Here is a 21,312-nt window from a genome sequence, read left to right as displayed (position 1 = left end):
TTTAATTGCTGACCCTTGGGATACATTGATAATAACCATTTAACTTGTGCTTTCAGCCCGCCCGCACCTCCAGTGGGGCCGCAATCGCCCTCTTCACCGCCAATCGACACAGTCCGCTGAGCGTTTCGCACACGACCACGCTGCAGGGCATCGTCTATCAGCTGGACAGCGCGCTCCAGGATTCGGAGACGCAGCGCGCCGGCCTCGTCTTCATCTACGACATGAGCTGCTCCAAGTACTCGAACTTTGACTACGACCTCTCCCAGAAGATTCTCACGCTGCTCAAGGTGAGTTTTCGATGGCATACTTTTGGGCGGCGGGTCCATGGGAAAATTCACAGAGAGATCTTGAAATCGTAGGGGAAGTGGAAGTTTTTGATACAAAGATATTTGAATACAGATGTAAGGATTTCTGAATTATTTTGTACTCATGTATCTGTTTGTTTTACGCCTGAAAAGGTGCTGTAAACATACTCTTAAAAGTTACTTAAGATACATAGGATTATTAGTATAAAAAAGAAAGTACCTTTTATGATTTTAGTTTTGTCTTAAAGAAATATGGTTTTATATGGGTATGAAATCAACCAGCCAGGTTGTATCCCATCAATATGCAGAACATTTCTAGTCAATAAAAACTTAATTAAAAGGTTGTATAAACCTACTCCTTAAAGTTACTGAAAATATGATGGATGTTTAATACAGAAAATAAGGTACTTTTAGAAAAATTTTATTTAAATGGATAAGAAATCAATCAGCCAGGTTTAATCCAATCAATATGTAGAACTATTCTAATTAATTCTTTGATGAGTTAACTTGTTGCCTTATACATCTGGTTTTTTAGTCAGATCAGTGATAAGAAACAACCTTTAAGATAATGCACTTCTACTTGCAAAAGTTTTTGCCCGAAATGTGTCTGCTTTGGAGTGGAATCCGACATATTTCCAGGTGGCCTGGCCTGTCATCACAGTTTGCCCCATTGTGGCACTTCCGGCTCTCGTCGTGGCAAGTCAAAAGCCAAAAGTCAACGCAACCCAATCCCAGCTTGCCCCACAAAGGCACGAAGCGTGGCACCACGGCGGCCCCTGAAATTAAAATATTAAACATGCCTCTATTAATACAAAAGATATTTCTCATTTGGTGTGTGCGTTTTGCGTTTGCGTTTTTCATTGTGCCCATATATGCGCAATCTTTTTTTTTTGTCGTATCTGTGAATCCAGTATCCGCGCATCCAACTATCCGAGTTTCTGTGCCAAGTGGGCTGTGGGTTCTCTATCAACGGAATGCCGGAAAAATGTCTTCAAGCTGAACATTTCTGTCTCGTTTCGTTGGCTTTTCATGTCATGCGTCAAATTTTGTTGTTGTATCTTGTTCATATTTACTTTGTGGTTCTTGTTGATTGAAAGGAAGTGGGAGGGATCATGGATATCATGGTCGGTATTGGGCAAGTTCTTGGTTTATATGGCTTTTGTTTAAATGCTATAGAGTACATACATTACACATTATACAAAAGCAAATGGAGCTGAAATTTAAATTGGAACTTTTAAAGTTTCTAATTTCTAGCTTTTAATAGTGTGTTGATATAGTATTGCATGTTTTTATTTTAGAAAATTAGATAAAATATATAATATTAAATCTAATAGGTTACTGTGAATGTTTTTAAAAGAAAAAAACGTTGAATTATCTAAAAAAAAATAAAGTAAAGGGAAAGGAGGATTACTTATTAACTTCAAAAATCCCATGTTCACATATAAAAACATTTGAAATTATAACCCCTTTTGTATGCAATTGTTTTTCACAGTTTTAAACTGTGCTTTGTAGGCCCCTTTGAGTACTGTTGTGACTTTCTCCAACTCCACAGTTCCGCCCATAAAAGTTAGTTATTCGCTTTGTTTTTACATGAACTCCCATAAAATATTACTGTCGTACCTGACTCGGAAATCCTTGTTGTAGGAAGTAGTTGAGTGCACACAATCAGCGCTTGAACAGAAAAAAGGGGAAACCCCCTCTAAAAGTACACACACACACACACACACACACAGGGGGCGGTGGGTGAATGTGGGTGGTAGGTAGGCGGTGGGTGGGCGTGGCTATCGCAGCATGCGGTGCGTGGGCGGCGGTTTTGGTCTGCCCACGCAAAAGATGAAAACAACTACCTACATACATACACAGAGAGAAATATCCAAGAACATTGTTCTTGAATTGAGAACATTCGTTCTCAAAAACCGTGTAAGTACATTTTGGTAGCAATGTTCTCAATATTAGAACGAAATGGTGAGAAGAGAAAAGTTTAATTGAGTTTATTTAACAACTTTTAAGTATACAATACCCCCAATTCAACTTGATTCGAGCAAAATAAAATCATTTTCAACTTAAAAATGTCGTTCTATTTTTAAGAACATTTTCAACTCAGATGAGAACGTCAGAATTTTCTCTGTGTACATACCCACTCCCTTAGTCACACAGAATAAGACGTAATTTTGATTGGGGACAACCCACTGTCACCACCCCCCCTCCCCCACTATTTGCATAAATAAAAAATGTACAAAAAAACAACAACAGGTAGCTATCATCATCCAAGTTTGCTGTTGTTGCTGTTGCTGTTCTTGATGTCTTGTTTTCCATTTCATTTGCGTTTCGTTTGCTCGAGTCCCACATTTTTGTGCTCTTTGCTGTTTTGCTGTTTGTCTTGGAATTGCGTTCTACATTTCGTCCTACTGGCAATGTACAGTTACCAGAGATCGTACTGTGAACGAAAGTATATATGTATATATATATATAGCATAAATAGGTATTATGGGGGAGTTTTGGTTTGGGGACCCAGAGAAATCGCCGGCCGGCATTGAAAATCGGCGAACATTGGAGCCCCTCGACATATTTCGCTCAATTTGCCAAAAAGCCTCTTCAGGTTCATACATACATACAAATATATAGATGAATATACATTTACATTGCTGTTTATCTACCTACCCATATTTGTATACATAATCTACCCACTCTGTTGTATAAGCTGGGAAAGACAAATATCACTCATTATTTGTTATCTAATATAATCTATTACTCATTTCATTAGAATTGGATTTATTTCATCTCACTTTTGCGAACACTTTAATATTTGTAGGTCGAAAATATTAGATAGATCCTTATGAATAAATGTGGTGTTCATTTTGTAGGGAAAAATACAGTTATATATGTAGGTCTTAAAGCCAGGTGATAGATGATATGCAGAGGGTTTAACATTCAATAATATATGTATGTATGTTGAAGTTGGGATAGTTGTAAAAGTACTTAATTTTTTTTTTTAAATTTCTTGATACCAAATTTTAGTTATATACATTTAAAATTAAATAAAAGTTGTAATATATTTGAATTTTATGAAATTTATTAACAAAATATAAAGTTCTTTCTTTACTTATAATATTTCAAATACATTATTGCATTGCTATTTTTCTGACCACGACTGTCTTAATACATACATATCCATCCATATATATTTATTTATTCCATTCTGCTACGAAAATCAAAACGCACAAAAAATAAAGTTAACAATGAAAGCGATTCGGCGTGGGCGAGCTCTTCCCTCGCAAATGAAACGCCAGTGGTCAGAGGGAGATGGGGATAGGTGTGGAGAGGAGAGGAAGAGGAAGTGCGGGAGAATGAGAGAGTGTCCAAAAAGCGTTCTCTTTGGCGCGTGTCTTAGTGCTTTTTTACTATTATTATTTTTGGGAATGAGAGAGAGAGAGAGAGAGAGTGGACAGAAGATAAGCTGCGTTGGCGGTAAGCTCGACGTCCGTGACGTCATGGTGACCGAAAGAAACGAGGGAAAACATACAACTCTGGCTTGTACCAAGGCGCGTATGCGCAATATTTTAGGTCCAATCACGCATACGCAGCGTTGTCGTAATCGGAAGATGGACGAGATCGCAGCACGCTCACACACACAGATGCACACACTTGAAGAGCGTGGAATGTGCCCACGCTTTTTCACTCTCACTTTTACGCAGAGAGTGGGGGACAGAGAGAGAGAGAGAGAGCGAGAAAGACTCTGTTTATGCGTAATCAATTTTTAGAAATTGTGATAAAATTTGTAATTAACAATTATACGTCGAATTGTATATTTGAATCTAGTAATTTTGTCTCTTTTGCCAATAAAATTAATTGAAATTTTTAATCTGAGGGTAAGCTTTGGGTTTATACTCTAGCTCTATTGACTAAATATTCGCATATCAATATTTTAAGCATGACAAATTCTTTTTGCCATCACGTATTCAATAGTTCATGAAATTTAAGGCATAAACATGGTAAGCGACAGAGAGAGAGCTCGGAAGAGAGAGCAAAGCTGCGAGGCGCGCTCTTTTTCGCTGGGCCGCTTGTGGCTATCTTACGCTTTTGCTTGATTAACTAATTCAGTTGACGTGTTCTAGTCGAACGTTATAGGTTATAGATATTGTATCCAAAAGATTGTATCCCTCCCCCATCTATCCCAAAATAATACGAACGATACGAGCGGTAAAAATGTGCGTCAATATGGAAAAGTCATTTCCCATTTCCACTAAAGCACGCGTGTGAAAGTTGTATTTCTTTTTGTTTTCGTTTGCCCCCGTTTCTTTTTTTGGCTGCTGCACTTGGCCCACAAACACTTGATCAAACAGTGATTGACGGCGGGATAATTTGGTCGTATTTATAGAACGCAGATCGTTCGTTCGGGAAAGCGGCGCGCAGTTCATTCATTGCTCAGTTGGTTTAAATATACGATTGATACCCGATGACGCCGACCCGATATGCTAACGCTTTTGTTATTGTTGGTCGATACGTCGGCTGCCGTTTTGTGTTATTCTTACAACGTGCTTTTTGTTGCCACAGCCGTTCGGTTTGACATTGACGCAAATGTTTAGACCAGGCCCGAGTCTCTAAAATGCAAATTAATACGCCAGAAAACAGAAACGAGAGAATTGTACGCCCTCGGAACGTGGATTACTCCGCTTCCGCATTACAAGAGTGGTTCCGGAAAATCCAAAAAAATAAACCCAACGAAAAATAAAAAAATTAATATAGTTTAGTCTGGAAATTCCCAGAAAAGTCCAATATTTCATTTGAAATACCACAGTAAGCAGTTTGATGGCTTATAAACGTGGGACCTTTGGTTTTACTTCTACTGATAATTCGAACATTATTTTGTTGCGTAATTCATATTTGTGGCTTTCTGAAAGAAATTACTTTTTTAAGAGCCATAGAATAGCTATATAAAAAAGCCAAAAGATTGGGTTTACAAAAAAGACTTATCTTATCAAAGCTATAAGTATTTCTGATTCCTTCTTTTTGGTCGGAATAAGCCTATTTAATAAAGTTAAACCTTTAGGTTTAGGCTAATCAGAATTTAATAATATAATACTGGAAAATTCCAAAAGCCCAGTCATCAATGCTTCGGTAACTCTTAAATGTATTTATTTGTCAGTTGAAGTCACTTTCCATATTTGTTGCTGTGTTTTTTTTTGACTATTCCAAGCCTTATTAATAGTCATCTCATTTTGGCAATCTGTGGTTATCGGAAACGATTAAGATGCTTAGCTGATTAACGCTGTTAGCCAGTTAAATTGTTCTTATAAGTCACTATTTTTATTTAGTGTTTCCTTAAGTCTGCAATTAAGGTATCAAGACTGGAATAAATATATATTTATGATAAATAAATTTAGGCAGCCACTTGAAGAGTATATTATGAAAATAATTACTTTAACTGCCTTGAAACCATTTTTGCATCCATAACTATAGTCAAAATGTTATTCTTCGAATATCCTGCTTTCTAAATGGGGTTGGCAACCCTGCTGGCAACTTCAACCACTTGAGCCACCCACTCGCGGGCAATCGACAGCTGCATCGCATGCAACCTTGCACTCGCAAACCAACCCCTAGCACTCCGGCTCTCTCTCTGTCTCTCGCTTTCGCTCTGCGGCTTTCTTTCTCCGTCCCTCGCTCTCCCAGCAACCCCCTGGTGTCCAGTCCACCAGGGTTGCCAGAGAGCGGGTGAGAGCTGCCCACTGTGCCGACGGTGGTGGCAAAAAAGAGAGCGCGTGCGCCGAGAACGCAGCCGCAAAATAACAAAAAAAAAAAAATATCAGAAAAAACCAAAACGAAACGAAAAAAATAAAGTAAAGCAGCCGCAGCAGTCAGACGTAGTTCAGCTTTCCACGACGACGCGCAACAAACAAACTACATAAAGAAAAGCGAGAAAATCCAATGAAACGCAGCGGCCAAGAAGAGACAACTCAGAGGCGTAGGAAAATCAAAAATCGAAATATTGTTAAACTGAAGAAGATATCAAGCTAAAAATTGTTGCTCAACCAGAAAAGAGAAATACTCCTGCTAAACAGTTGAAAAATTCTTCTTTTTTTTCTTTCTTGTTTTTCCAAGTACAAAGAAAAGTGGAAAACTCTCGGTGCGTGTGTGTGTATGTGTGTATCCGAAATCAGCTTTAGTTTGTTGAATGTTTCACACGCACTTTGCAGCAACAAATTCGCGAAACTCTTAGCCGGTTGAAAGAAACGGAAGAAAAAGATAGAAAAGTATCTGCAAGTTTGCCAGAGTAAAGGGTCAAAACTGGCAAAACAAACTGAAATTTAAGCTAAACTTCAACCCGAAAACCTGATCTCAAATGCGTTTTCTTTTTGTTTTGTTTTTCCCCCGTTAAAACCCCAACAATCCCAACCCAACCCCCGAATGTCTGCCGTTTAACCCATCAGAAGATAAAGAGAGGATGTGCATGCATCCCATTGTGTAATGTGACAAATCGGCAACACACAAAAAAACAAGAAGCAAAAAACAAGAAACAAGAAATACAAAACAAACGCAAATAAAGTTATGTAAAATTGTTCAATTGAAAGTGCACGCAATTAGCATTTAATTGTGCGAACCAAACTATATATTACAGTAAAAATCTGAATAATTAGACAGCGGCGGTGGCGGCAACAACAGCAACAACAATAGCAACAACGCGGCAATCAACAACAATCCATAACAACGCCAACGCGCGACTCAGGTACATGATTATACAGATACAGATACAGATACTCTGGGATACGGATAGATATACAAAATATATAGATATATATACATATATACTCATCGCCTATATGGACAGAGAGTCGCCCCCTGACTGATTTGTAAAGACCTCGCCAAAAACATTTCTATTTGTTGTTTTCGCTGTCTTTTGTTTTCAAGGAAATCACATTTTTTTTTGTTATTTTTTGGCTATTTGTAGACAACAAACATTTATTTTTAATTTGAATTTTGTTTATGATTCATTAGCCTAGGCTTTCGCAGTGATTCACGTTTTAAGTTGACCACGGTTGCTTAGGTAAATCACAGATACTCCATGGTTATTAATCAATAAGCGGCTGAAATCTCGCGGATTTGCGCCCTATGTGTTTGTTGCTCAATTAGCCAAAGCCAAAGACTTCGGATGGGACGTTTGTGTCAAAGTAGGTCAGCTAATAATTGGGTTGGCCCCACTGGAGGCGAAACTATTGTTGGTAGGAAGAACACATCAGGGGATACCACCGCTCTGAGCCCATTTAAATTAAATAGGGGAATCCAGCAAAGAGTATTTATAGATCATAAACGAAAGAAATTTTAAAAATGTTTAATCCTTAACAAAAAGAGCAATATTTATGAGAAAAGATACATAACTGCAAAGTTGTACATAGTCTTTTACAAAAATATAGCATAAAATTACAAAATCGAATTTATCGATAGTAAATAGTAATCGAAACAACCATTAAATTAACTATATGAGTGTATACCAAGACTAATTTACAAAATAAGTAATTATCGGTACTAATTACTTATCAAAACACGAAATACCATTGAACTATCTGAGTTTTTAGAAAGAGACATTTATTAAAAATCGAAATTATCGTTGTTAATTGTTTATCGAATTTATCGTTTTAGCTTTTTCAAAGAAAATCCAGCTTCATCTATTAAAAATCGATATTTCTGAAATGTAAGCCCCTTTAAAGTTGTTTATACCGCCAAGAAATCTTGAGATACTGCTCCCACCACCACTTTTCTTAGCGAGCTGCCTTATGCAGATATCTTGGGGTTCTCGCAGTCGACCATCAATGGCAGGTGATATGCGACTTTTGTTTTCTTTGCGCTTACCTGTCCTCTCCGCTGCTTGCCTTTGAGGCAACAAAGGCTGCTGCTGCGGCTGTCATTCACAGAGCTTGACAAAAATCAACAACAATAGGAGCAACAGCAACAACAACACGGGCTTATATGCCAATAATACCGGGAGGGGAGTGGTAGAACTGGGGGTAGGAATACGAAGACCGAGGAGGAACAAGTGGAGGCAATCAAACACAGCTGTTGGCGTTGGTTCAACGGCGCGTACATATTTTTTGCTGCCACTTTTTACTTCTTACCTTTTGATTTATATCCCCCGATGTCTGCTCGTTTTTGAATATACAAAGGTACATATTTGTGTGTGTCATTTTCTATATGCCAAAGAAAGAATGCTAGTTACAGTGCGTATCAGAACTTTAAGACAGTTGGTCATTCAATGGACAAAGGCTTTCAATAGCAAAGTGTCAGAAATGAGGTCATTTCTAAATACAGTTTATCAGAATAATTGATATTAGCTATCAAGCAAAGGTAGTAATATCAAATCGAAACAATCGATATTAGTTATCGACTGGGATCAGTTGAAATATTGGTTATATTATTGAAGTTACAGATCAGCCAGTTGTAGTAAAGTACTCAACATATTTATTCAATCAACAATGCTGTACTTTAATCAAAAATCTAAACAATCGATACTAGTTATCGAGTGGTATAAGTTGGTAAATTGGTTATATTGTGGTGTTTATCCGACTATTTGATATTAGTAATAAACCATAGATAGTAATGAACTCAAAAGATTTATTTTTGATAACTAGCTGTTCTGATGTTTAATAAAAAATGCAAACAATCGATATTAGTTATCGACTTGAATTACCCATTCACTTCAAACCAATTACATTCTCATGTGGGTAATTTACAAACTAGAGTGCTTGCATACTTTATGATAAATATTAAATTTATCGCATGCAGCCCTTCGACCTTTCGAATGACAAGTGTTTTAAGTATTTGCCCGTGTCTCCAAGGGATTTTCAATTGGTTGGCTTGCGGCCTTACATATATCATATTCTGGGCAAATAAGCCTCGATTCGGTTGGGATCTCCCACATGTGTGTGCGATAGTCGAGTCGAGCCGTCAGTCAATCAGCGTGAAGAGCTCTCCAATTAGCATGGCTTAGCCGGAGCCATCAAATATTGATTCCCCTTACGGATGGATATCTTGGTCTTCTGTGCGACTGTTCCACCTGCAGCCGAATAATATTTATTATTTATTTTGAGTTGTGTTGTGGCTTAAGCCATTTTGCCATATGACATATTGTCATGTTTTTCGCTTTCTACTTTTGAACCTTTTTATTGTAAACGTATAGCTGGCTCGGTTGGCTGTACTTGAAGATGACAAAAAAACGATCTATATACGATATTTAAAGTTGATTTAAGCTGTACCTAAGGTATTTCCACCTCTGTTTTGCATCATTTTCTCAAAAATAGAAATATTTCATACCACAGCTGTTCTGACTTCAATTAGATAATTGAATAAAGCTGATTAATCATAACTTATCGATGGCCATTTCCCATGATCTTTTGGCCCCACGTTCGCTTATTCATTTGTCTTTGGGCCTCTTCCTCCCTTTTGTCTCCTCGTTTATCGGTTTGTTTGCTGTGCGTGCCGCTTTCGCCTTTTTTGGCCAACGCCGACGACAAATTCATTTCATGCCCAAAGACGGGGACAAGCTTAAAACGCATTACCAAATTTGGCCACGGCTAATTTCACATATTTATTTATTGTTTCGCCCCCTTTGAATATGTGGTATATGGAATATGACTGAAAAATGGTCAGGGAGAAAAAAGCAAACAAGCTGGCTATTTTTTTACATATGGCTGGGACCGCGTGGCGTATACTTGATAACAATTTCAACTTTGATTGCGTCAGTTCCGCAGAAATTCCTGGCTTAATGGGTTCCTGGTGAGGTCCCCTTGACATTAGTAGATTGCAATTAAAATGCATCTTCTGAATTCCCAGAAATAGCAAACTACATGTAAATGATATTCTCGTTAATTAAGGGATTGATTTCAGGGAATATTGAATTTATTTCATGATAGTGTTCCTTCATTTACTGTTTGCTATTCGTGGAAGTGGGCAAAATTTGTTAATAATCGCTGATACAGTGTATCATTTCTGTTTTGATTGGATTTCGCCTTGACCATGATGAAAATTATAATTAAGCTGAAATTGAATGCCTTGCATCAGATTCCCAGAAGCCATCCAATTAAGCCAGCTTACCTCCATATTTCGCAGCCAGGACTAAAAGTCGATTGTGGCACTTGAGGTGAGTTATTATACACTCAAAAGAATCTGTTATGGGGCAGTGTTGGAAAGTGGTTTTCAACAGGCCTTCTCTTATAGTGTTGAAAAGGTCTTTTGTTTCAATTGTTAGTCAAGATTTACTGTTTTAAGATATAGCCAACATCTATCGCCAGTTTTCATTGCTAATTTTGAATATGAGTCATAACAAACTCCACAGGTTCTGTTACAAAGCAGTGTTGGAAAGTGGTATTGCATGCATTTTGTTTTTAAATTGCATCTAAATTCAAGTTATGGCTTGCAAATTATATAGTTACCTTGTCATTTTCTCTCTGTGCATGATAACCACTAGGCAAAGTTGCTAATTTTAGCTTTAGCCAGGAATAAACTTCATATAACAATATCCAATTTCCCCAGCATCCCACACATTTTTGCAGCCAAGTAACCAGGATTGCTTTCAGCAAAGTGGGATGGATGAAATGAAGAGGGGTCCCACAAGTCGAGTCGTCGGGGAGAATCGGGAGCAAAACGCATGCCAAGGCACGTTAAGTTGCCCACTCGAGTCCCATCAGGAAAATTCCTCCTTAGTCTCTCCGCCGGAGGGGGCGTGGCATGTCGGCGGTGGGCGGTGGGCGGAGGTTAGGGAAAGGGTGAAATCCGGAGACGCGAAGGTGGATGGATGCTTCAAGTTTGTCCCAAGTTTCATTCAACTTTTGCGCAGACTTTTTGGCCCCCAAGGCTAATAATCTGGCCAAGAATAGCAGAATTTTCATGATGTTCACCTGCTAATGTTTTTTTTTTTTTCTGTGGGATGTGTGTTTGTCAATTAAATGTGTGCATGTGGGGTGGCTGGCTGGCTGACTGAACATTGTGATTGTTATTATTGGATTGCCTGCTATCTGAGCGCCGCCAGCCCCCCAATTGGATTCTAATTGGATGTGGGAATAACCAGAAATTGAGGGTGTTGGAAAGCGGATGGCATGTGACCCTGAAACGCCGGACGACAAGTTCGATATTTGTGCTTTGGGTTATAGTTTCAGTTTCAGTATATTTACCTTTAGTGTTACAATGTGCAACAAAAACGGAAACAAAAAGAACACGTACGAATATTTTCGATTATGACTCATAAGCACCCTTAAAGCTCACATGCCAGAAGAGAAGAATGTGAAATGAAATGTTATACAATATTTCATTATTATTTTTTGTTGTTAACCATTCAAATTTCTTCGAGGCACGCACCTTGCATTATTTATTGGCCAAGTTGGGGAAACGGCAAAAAACTACCAGAAGAAAGTCGATTATTTATTGCCTTTATCGAGTACTGCTGATATGCAAATTGGACAAGTAAAGGACATGGGAACTAGTTTGCCAGGAAAATGTTTTATATAATATATATATGGTAAAGAAAAACTAAAATATTAATAAATTATGTTGCCAACTTTCAAACTTTGAAAAATTAAGGCTTGCAAGGTTATTTATTTCCTTCACCTTCACCTGAGGCTCATTTTTAATTGGTATGCTACTTAAAAGACTTTCGACAAGGTCAAGTAGTTTAATTAGGGAATTGATTGAGAATTTTCAATATGCATATTGTAGAACTGAAGGACATGGGATGAATTTATAAGCGTTCACCTGTTCCTTGAAGGAGAATAATAAATAGTGCTGAATAACACTAAACATTTCACTCCAAGCGTAATAAAGTAATAATCAAGTATTGATGATTAAATGTTTGGTACCTAAATTAAAAATTAAAATTGGTCAATATTAATGCTAACTAGCATTTATAGGCTTAAAAAAAAGGTACAGTTTTCAAACTCTTATTGAAGAGAAACAAAAATAATATTGCCTACTTTCCTGAATGACGTTTTTAAAAATTATGCAACACTGAAAGAAACTGATTTATGCGAGTGTATTTGGAATAATTTAACATATTTTTCAAACCAACTTTTAAGAATATGCATAAAAAAACTATTTTAAAATGAAATAGAAAAAATAATTAGCCCTTTTTGATGATTTATGATTTAAATTCTCCTTGAAGGAAAATAAAAATAATATTGCCTACTTTCCAGCACTGAAAGCAACGGTACTTTAAGGTAAATTCACGTGTCTATGTATGCATGTGTATATACATATGTGTGTGTGCTATGATCAAAGTGAAAGTGCACATGAAAACAAACTGAAAAGCAATACAAAGGCATAAAAAGTAACGAAAAAGGGGGGCAAAGCAAAGAAGGAAGAAGACGAATATGAAGATGAAGAAGGAGAAGCAGCAGATGAAAGGAAGTTGTTTATTGTGTGTGTGTGTGTTGCCTGCATTTCTGCGTATGTGTATGATTGGATGATGCAATCTTTAGGAGAACAAGAATAGCAAAAAGAGAGGAGTGGAAATGCAGGGGGGGAGGGGGTTTGTTGTTGGGAAGTTCGCCCAACTTAATTGAAAGTGTTGCCAATTAGAGCTTTAACTGGAATTTATTGAGCCAACAATGGGGGAAAAGCAGGGAAACGCAATATTTTTTAGGTAAACTGCGAAAAGAACTTTTAATTAAATTTTCCACAAACACACGAGTGTGTGTGCGTGTGTGTGTGTGTGTGTGTTTATATTGGTTGTGATTGTGCGTTTAATTAAAGTGCATTTGTTGTTGCTTTTACCGCACTTTCTGTTGCCTTTTTCTCGTTTTTTTCCCCCACTGCCTGCTGACCTTAATCTGCTTGCTGCACCGCTTTTGGGGCCAATAAACTAAATAATGATGGCATGGATGATATATTGTATATGTATGTGTACGTATACACCAAAATCAAACCCACCCACACCCCCTTTCTCTTTCACTGACAGGCTCTCTTTCTCTCTTTGTATATATGTATCTATGTATCTATGTACCTATATACCTTTCTCTCTTTCGCTGGGAAATCACATTTCACCTTTGAGTGAAGCCAAGTATTCCACTTGTTGTTTTTGCTGTATCTCAATGTGGCATCGGCGAAAAATGCCGCAATGAAATTTGCTCAACATTTGCCCAACTGGGTGAAGGTTGCCGGTTGGTTTTCCACCACCCATCGCCCCACCAACCCACCACCCACTTTTCCTCATTCTCAACCGAACATTCGTCGAATGTTGTCGCAGTTTTCTTTTAGCCGCTTTACCTAGCGGCCTTTTCAACTTAATCAGTACTGTGTGTGGTCAGCCAAAAGCATGTGTACTAAAGTACATAAATGGTATACTAGCAAGAACTTACTCTGGTCACAAAAAATAAAATATCTTTGGAGCCAAAAATCCTTTCTTGGCGTAAATCAACACTTCAGAAAGTAAATTTGGTGGAAAAGTGGATGCTGTACACAGAGAAAATACTGACTTTCTAATCTGAGTTGAAAATGTTCTTAAAAATAGAACGACATTTTTAAAGTTGAAAATATTTGTATTTTGCTTGAATAAAGTTAAATTGGCGGTACTTACATTGTATATCTCAACAAATAACCTATTAGTCCAGTCACTAGTGATTACTTATCAAAAAGTTGATAAATAAGCTCAATTTAACTTTTCTCTTCTCACCATTTCGTTCTAATATTGAGAACATTGATACCGAAATGTACTTACACGGTTTTTAAGAACGAATATTCTCAATTCAAGAACAATGTGCTTGAATAATTGGTTATAAATGGTTACACGAGTTTTATATATATATATAAATCTATACCTTTTTAGGACTGAGCAGCTCTAAAAGGTATAAATTAGATTAATGTTAAAAAGATCTCACAAATTGACCTATAGACAATCAAAGTCACTTTAAAATGTCCTTAAAAATCATGAGAGATTTATTAAAATGAAAGTTCAACCAAATGATTAAAACTTATACATATGTATGTATCCTTTTCACAATCCAAATCACTTCATGTATTCCTCAAAGGGGAAACTTTTAAGTTTAATAAAGGTTTCTGTGCCTTATTCATCGTTTGGTTGAAAGAGATTTCAGTGATTACAGGAATAAGGTTTCCACATTTTTCCGAGAACTACCAGAGTTCTTTGAAATCCCCTTTGCCAATGTTCGCAACGCAATTGGCCACAGAGAAGAGCAACCAGAGATTTCATTGGGTTGCGTGTTAATTAATAAATGCAAAGCTTTTTAGTCGGAACTCGTGCCATGTGCAGGTCAACTTGGTTTATTGCAGAAGGTTTCCCTGGAAACTGTGCCCCCTATGTGCGTGGGCCACTCGCAAATCGGAAATTGTATCTCTGGTTTCTGCCACGCGTGGACTTTTCATACCCCCACACCCTCCTCTTTTTTGCTTGATGCCCAGCAGTATTCACTATCAATATTTCTGGGAAAAACTACAGGTTGTGTGTGGGTGGAAGGTGGTGGGCGAATTAGTTAGTGTTTCATCAACAGAAGTTCGGGGAAATGTCACTTCAAATACAGTCGAATGCAAAACCAAAGCTGCAAAATACATTTCTGGGGAAAATGGCACAGGTCGAAACCGAATATTAAGCATAAATGTCAAATGCCAGAAATTGGTTCTCGGTAGAATGAAATTACGTTGTCTTGTCTATTGACGTATATCATTAAAAAGTTTCTGCGAAATGCCATGCGAAAGCATTCTAATTTATTACTTGGTTTATAGACATTAATCTCACTTTTAATCAATTAGTAAAATGAAATCAATAACAAACGGGCTAAACTAATTGCAAATTACGAGTAAAAATTCGGGAAAGTATGACTTTACGAGTCATAGAGGTCATTTCTAAAGGATAGTTAAGATAAGATGATGTGTAGATTCGATTTAAATGTCCTTTCACAATTGGCCACTATAAGGTGTACATTTTTATAACATATATAATTCGATTTTATTTCGAGGACTGGCTGATAAAATATTAATTGAAGACTTTAGTCCAGGAACTGTAAAGAATATATAAAACCCTACTTAAATATTTGTTTTTCCAATATGTCCTGTTTTTAGACGTCTTATAAATAGAGTTTTGATGGTGAAAAATAGTAAAATGAGTGTGAAATGAGTGAGTAATACAAATCTAAGTGGTCTTTTAATAATAAATAAATAAATAAAATCACAAGTAATGTTTTTTTTTAATCCATCAAAATCTATAAATTTCAAAATCGAATGGATGTCTTAAATTTAAATGTCCTTTCGACAATAAGAAATAAAAATTTAATGATAAGATGAACATTTTGGAAACTTTTATGATAGGTATAGAACCTAAATCCTTGTGAATTAAGATCTCTTGGCGTCTTGAAGACCATTTAATACTGTAGCAAATATATAACGATAATATATATAAACACAAAGTTCAATCAATAACCAGTTCTAATCCCGAAAATCTCTCTCTTACCTTTTCAGGGCGGCTATCCGGCGCGTCTGAAGAAGGTGCTGATCGTGACGGCGCCGCTGTGGTTCAAGGCGCCCTTCAAGATCCTGCGTCTGTTTGTGCGCGAGAAGCTGCGCGAGCGGGTGTTCACTGTATCGGTGCCTCAGTTGGCGCTGCACGTGCCGCGCAAGGCGCTGCCCATTCACTTGGGTGGCACGCTGGAGGTCGATCACGCCACATGGTTGCTCAGCTGCCGCCAATCGATGACGAATCGTGAGGACGAGCTGCTGGCCAATATTGTGGGTGTGGCCGGATCTGGCTCTGCAACTGGATCGTCGGCGGCAGTGGCCACCAATGGCACGGAATCGGCAGAGGCGGCCACAACGGGTGCCACGATAATCAGCGCCGTTCATCTGCTGGGCGATAACAATACCACCGTGGTGACGGTCAGCAATGGCGTGGGTCCAGCCGGAGGAGCTGCGTCCGCGGCGGCAGCGTCAGCAGTGAGCTGCAGTTCCGAGCCCAACGAAAACATCACAATCAACGGACTGAGTCCCAGCCACCGTCAGCAGGCGAGCAACAGCAGTAGCAGCGGCAGCAACAGCAACGCCACAGCAGCCAATCCCCTCAAGCTCAACACGAGTGGTTCGGCGGAGAGCAACAGCACCACCGCCGCCGCCACAGCAGCAGGAGCAGCTGGAGCAACTGGTGGCACCACCAACACCACCACCACCACCACCAACGGGGGCGGCGAATTCTGGTCAGAGAATCCGCCAAGTAGCGCCTCGTCCGGCTTCAGCGACGACGACAGTCTGGCCGGCCAGGAGGGCGACCCGAAGCCCATCGATCAGATTGTCCAGATGGTGAAGCAGCGCGGACGCCATGGGCTGATCAAGGAGTACGCGGACATTCGGAATAGGGCGCCCGAGGGCACCTTTTTGCATGCGAGGTGAGGGCATTAGATTGCGATATGTATATACATTGGAAACCTGTATAAAACATTTCGAAACATTTATGATTCGAATGATTTAAAATATCCATGTTTATGCCATGCCTATTTATGAAATCATTTCATGAAATGATCAATTCTAAAGAACTCGCTGTATTTGCTACTATTCAAAAACACTTCCTTGTCATGTTAGATTTTTCTTTTCTGAAGAACTCGCTGTTTTTTTTGGTATCATTGTGTTATCAAGCTAAACTCTGCTGTGAGTTTAGTTTTAAACTAGACTTGTTTGTCATGTTGGATTATCCTTTTCTGAAGAATTCGCGATATAAATATTTAGTCCGCCTAGAGCGAAGAATAAGCAAATATTCAAAAGCGAATTCTTCAGTGGAGGATGGCCAACAATGTCTTGTGATGTTGGATTATAATTTTCTAAAGAATTTGCGAATTTTATATTCTTGAGTTGGTCAAAGAAAGAGCAAAAATTGAAACGCGAATTCTTTAGCAGAGGAAGCACACAGATATCCGAGTATAGCGAATATATTTTTAACATTTAAGTTTGGAAAGCTTGCCTAATTTTATTTTTCATTCCTATAGTTCAAATATTAAATACTTAGTAACGAATTTTCTTGAATCCCTGCAGGATGCGCGCCAACCTGACCAAGAACCGCTACACAGACGTCCTCTGCTACGATCACAGTAGAGTGGTGCTGGCCCACGAAGACGGCGACGAGCCGTCGGATTACATAAATGCGAATTTCGTCGATGGCTACAAACAGAAGAATGCCTATATTTCAACTCAAGGTGCGATGGTGCCATATCCTACTATATATGAACTGTGAGCTAACGATTTTTTGCTTTCCCTGCAGGTCCATTACCAAAGACATCCCAGGACTTTTGGCGCATGATCTGGGAGCAACATTGTTTAGTTATAGTGATGACGACGCGCGTTATGGAGCGCGGACGCGTTAAATGCGGCCAGTACTGGGAGCCGACTGAAGAAAGTTCCTTAGAGTTTGGCGACTACCATGTGCGAACAATTAGCGTTGAGTGCAACGAGGACTATATGGTGGCCTCGTTGGAATTGAGAAACATAAAGGTGAAGTTTATTGAATTAGCTAGCAAGCTGCATTAGAACTTTATAACTCACTTAGTTGTTTTGCTTATCACCACTTTCCCCAAACAGACTGACGAAATACGCAATGTCTCACATTGGCAGTTCACCAGCTGGCCGGACTATGGGGTGCCCAGCTCGGCCATGGCCATGCTGAACTTCCTGCAGAAGGTGCGCGAGAAGCAGGCGGAGCTGGTCAACGCACTGGGCGACACCTGGGCGGGTCACGCCCGCGGACCGCCCATTGTGGTGCACTGCAGTGCAGGCATTGGACGTACAGGTGAGTTTAATAGTAACAAATCCCAATTCCTGCCATTTTCACTGACCCTACGTTGCTCCACAGGCACATTCATCACCCTGGACATATGCATATCGCGGCTGGAGGACGTGGGCACGGCGGATATACGCGGCACCGTGGAGAAGATCCGGTCGCAGCGAGCCTACTCCATCCAGATGCCCGATCAGTATGTGTTCTGCCACCTGGCCCTCATCGAGTATGCCTATTCGCGCGGAATGCTGCAGACCGTCGATCTGGCTGGCTTCGATGAGCGCGAACAGGACTCGGAGTAGGCAGGCCGTCGTCTCCTCCAGATGTCTGTGGAAAAAAGCGGACCGGAAAACAACTTGTATACAGAATAATTTTTACTTTTTACCTTCGCAAATTGGTACACACAGTCTTCAGGAATGGGGCAAAAAACGGACGAGAAACCGAATAATTCTATGTTTTACCTTTTGCAAATTGGAGTTTTAACATTTTTCCGACTAGATGTTCGTCCTGATTATGATATAATATGATATGATATGATGCGAGTGAAACGATGATGGGAAGCACCGATAGATTCCGAGGTACGAGGAAGTTGAAAATGTGTAGAGTGTAGAGTAACAAATTTACGTTAATCTATTATTTTTTTTTTAAATATTATTACATACCAAGCTATAGTTGTATAGCAAAAACATCTATATATAAACATTATTTAAATTAAATTTAAACTAAATGAAAAACAAATAGCTAAAAATAAAGAAGAAACAAAAACAAAACAAAATAAAATCAAAACCAGCCGCATTAGCGAAACAAAGCTAGAAAATAAACAGCGAAGAGTGTTTAAACATCATGACAAAGTTAACTAGAGTCCGATGAAGATGAGGAGTACAACGAAGGCAAATAGGATCAGGATCCTGATGAGGATGAGGATGAGGATGAGGACGAGGACCAGGATCAAACCGTCCGGCGGAGAGTCAGAATCGGAGGAGCGGACAATTCTTGTGCATTTTGCCCCCCATCTCAACCCAAGAGGAACCACGGCGAGTTGCAAATTTCCTAAAAGCAACCAACTAGTTACACACATAACTTATATAGCATATGCCTAGATCTACGTACCGCATATATATATGAATATATGTATAACGAATATATAACTACCAGAGGAAATCAGATATAAGCACTGTTCAATGTTGTTGCCCACGAAAATAGCCCAAGGGAAGAGGAGATCTTCTCCAGCCTGCCCTCCTGGCCGCATCTTCTCCAGATGTGACCCAAACCGAAACCCCCCACCCCCCAGAAAACTCTTCGCCTCCCAGCTGTTAAATGTGTTTTTTTTTTGTTTTTACCCCCAATTTTTTTTTTCTTTTGCTAATTCTTTACAAATATTTATAATTAGAGCAAAATTAAGTGTATTATCGTGCAGAGGGTCGTAGTGAATTTTACTAACAATTATTTTACCAACTAAACATAAATAGTTGAAAGAGTATTACAGAAAACAAGAAAATAAGAAACATATATCTAACATGCCTTCTTTCCTACATATTTCATATGCCAAGCGAATCTAAAACGGATCTAATAATCGTAATGAAAACAAATGAAGGAAAACCAAACATATTTTGTATTACTTTTTTAAATAACAAGAAGATCTATATAAAATTATGAATCAAGTCAAGAAGAATGGCAGCTTTCTCGAACAGAAATGAAAACGAAATACGAAATATTAAGTGTAATTATGTGTATGTAATGTCGGACAGAATGCATTTTCTTCGTGCATCTTTGCGAAAGTATTATAAATATTTATATATATATAAAAAGAAATTAAGTGCATATACTGCGACACACATCTGCAAGAAAGATAAATATACGTTTTTTTTTTCGTCATGTTTGTATGCATGTAAATACGAATACCTACGAAATATATAGTATTTTTGGTGCGAACTCAAAGATTGCCCGCGCACTGTGCTCCAAAAAGAAAAACACTCTCCATACACACACTCTACCACTCACACGAATATCATTAGAATTGTAAAAGCTGTGATCAAACCCGAATGAAAGATGCAAGTCGAAATTGGAGCCACAGATACTCCTCGCACAGCCAGTCAAGTCAGACCATTGAAGTCATATGTATACTCTACAATAATACTTAATCGCAAATCGCAGAACAGAACCATTTTCAATTCTTTCAAAGGCCTTTTCCGAGAGAAACAAAGAACAAGAAACCTAACCAGATTGCATAATGAATAATGAATAATGAATAATGAATACTCACCTCCCAGATCGATGGACGTTCTATTTTTATAATGCTTGACACAGAGATCATACTGCATATAATCGAAAAACCCTAAAAAGGAGACCCAAAAAGATACCACGATGATAACTATAAATATTTTTTGTAGGCTCCAGTCGCGGAGTGGAGGAAAGAATTTATTTAAAATATATATATATATATATATATAAATATATATCTATGTATTAACACATGTATGAAAATTAGCAAAATTTCTTCAAGTGTAATTTAAAACTTAGCTAGAGTCACAAGCCTTTGTTTTCCGTTCAAACGAAGTGTAAAGAGAATTACCTAGTACGAGTACTCAAAAGTGTTGCCTGTGTCACGATGCTTTCAGAAAGCTTTGCTGCGCACAACATGCACCGTAAAAAAAAAATCGAAAAGCCACTCACAAGATCGATCGATCCAGCCCACCCTTAACCAACTCTTGAATAGATCTATCCACTAGCATCCCCTAGCCGCTACTTTCCCCCAGCATATTGAATACTCGCATTTGTCGCGCACTTTAATAAGAGATACCACTAATCCCGGGAGACAGACACATCTCCATCACTCCAGCAATCCAGTAATCCGGTAATCCACTGACCCAGCTCAAAACCACAGGGAGACACTGTACAGACACCGGCAAACCAGTCCAAGATCCAGTCCAAAAGCCCAAAAAACATGGAAGTCTTAGCCTAGAGAAATGGTCGCATAATATTTAAGGGCATTTAAGTATATGTTATCATTTCATGAAGACAAACGAAACCAAAATACAACTTGATGTAAAAGCAAAATGCATTTTGCAGTTAAAAAACAAAAACAAATAAAAGTAACAAAAGAAAATTGTGGATAAAATACATAGAAAATGAAATACATTTGGCTTATTTCGGCGGAACTCTTGGGGTCTCTCTTCTCTTTTCAGGAAAAATTCGAATTTATTCCAAAATTCGCAAAGAGTGGTAAGTTTGTCTAAAATACACCAAATATGTTTGCAAAAT

The 21,312-nt window shown here is 38.5% G+C and overlaps 1 protein-coding gene across 6 annotated transcripts in view; it reads left to right on the top strand.

Annotated features, from left to right (window-relative positions):
* The window catches only part of LOC119556119 (tyrosine-protein phosphatase non-receptor type 9), a 38,967-nt gene extending 17,792 nt beyond the window's left edge, over positions 1-21,175 (top strand). For 4 of the 6 annotated variants that reach the window (XM_037868002.1, XM_037868003.1, XM_037868000.1 and 1 more), the window contains exons 3-8: positions 57-287; positions 15,756-16,672; positions 17,313-17,473; positions 17,539-17,768; positions 17,856-18,063; positions 18,127-21,175. In XM_037868002.1, the coding sequence (XP_037723930.1) occupies positions 57-287; positions 15,756-16,672; positions 17,313-17,473; positions 17,539-17,768; positions 17,856-18,063; positions 18,127-18,353 (1,974 nt within the window). In that variant the 3' untranslated portion in view covers positions 18,354-21,175. Of the gene's footprint in view, positions 1-56; positions 288-4,430; positions 4,514-6,197; positions 7,030-15,755; positions 16,673-17,312; positions 17,474-17,538; positions 17,769-17,855; positions 18,064-18,126 lie in introns of those variants that run through there. The other 2 variants (XM_037868005.1, XM_037868004.1) reach the window with 2 other exon arrangements.
* The last annotated feature ends 137 nt before the right edge of the window (positions 21,176-21,312 follow it).

The sequence above is a fragment of the Drosophila subpulchrella genome, chromosome X, assembly GCF_014743375.2.
Source record: "Drosophila subpulchrella strain 33 F10 #4 breed RU33 chromosome X, RU_Dsub_v1.1 Primary Assembly, whole genome shotgun sequence".
Taxonomy (NCBI): Eukaryota; Metazoa; Arthropoda; class Insecta; order Diptera; family Drosophilidae; genus Drosophila; species Drosophila subpulchrella.
This window is presented reverse-complemented; position numbering and strand designations above follow the sequence as displayed.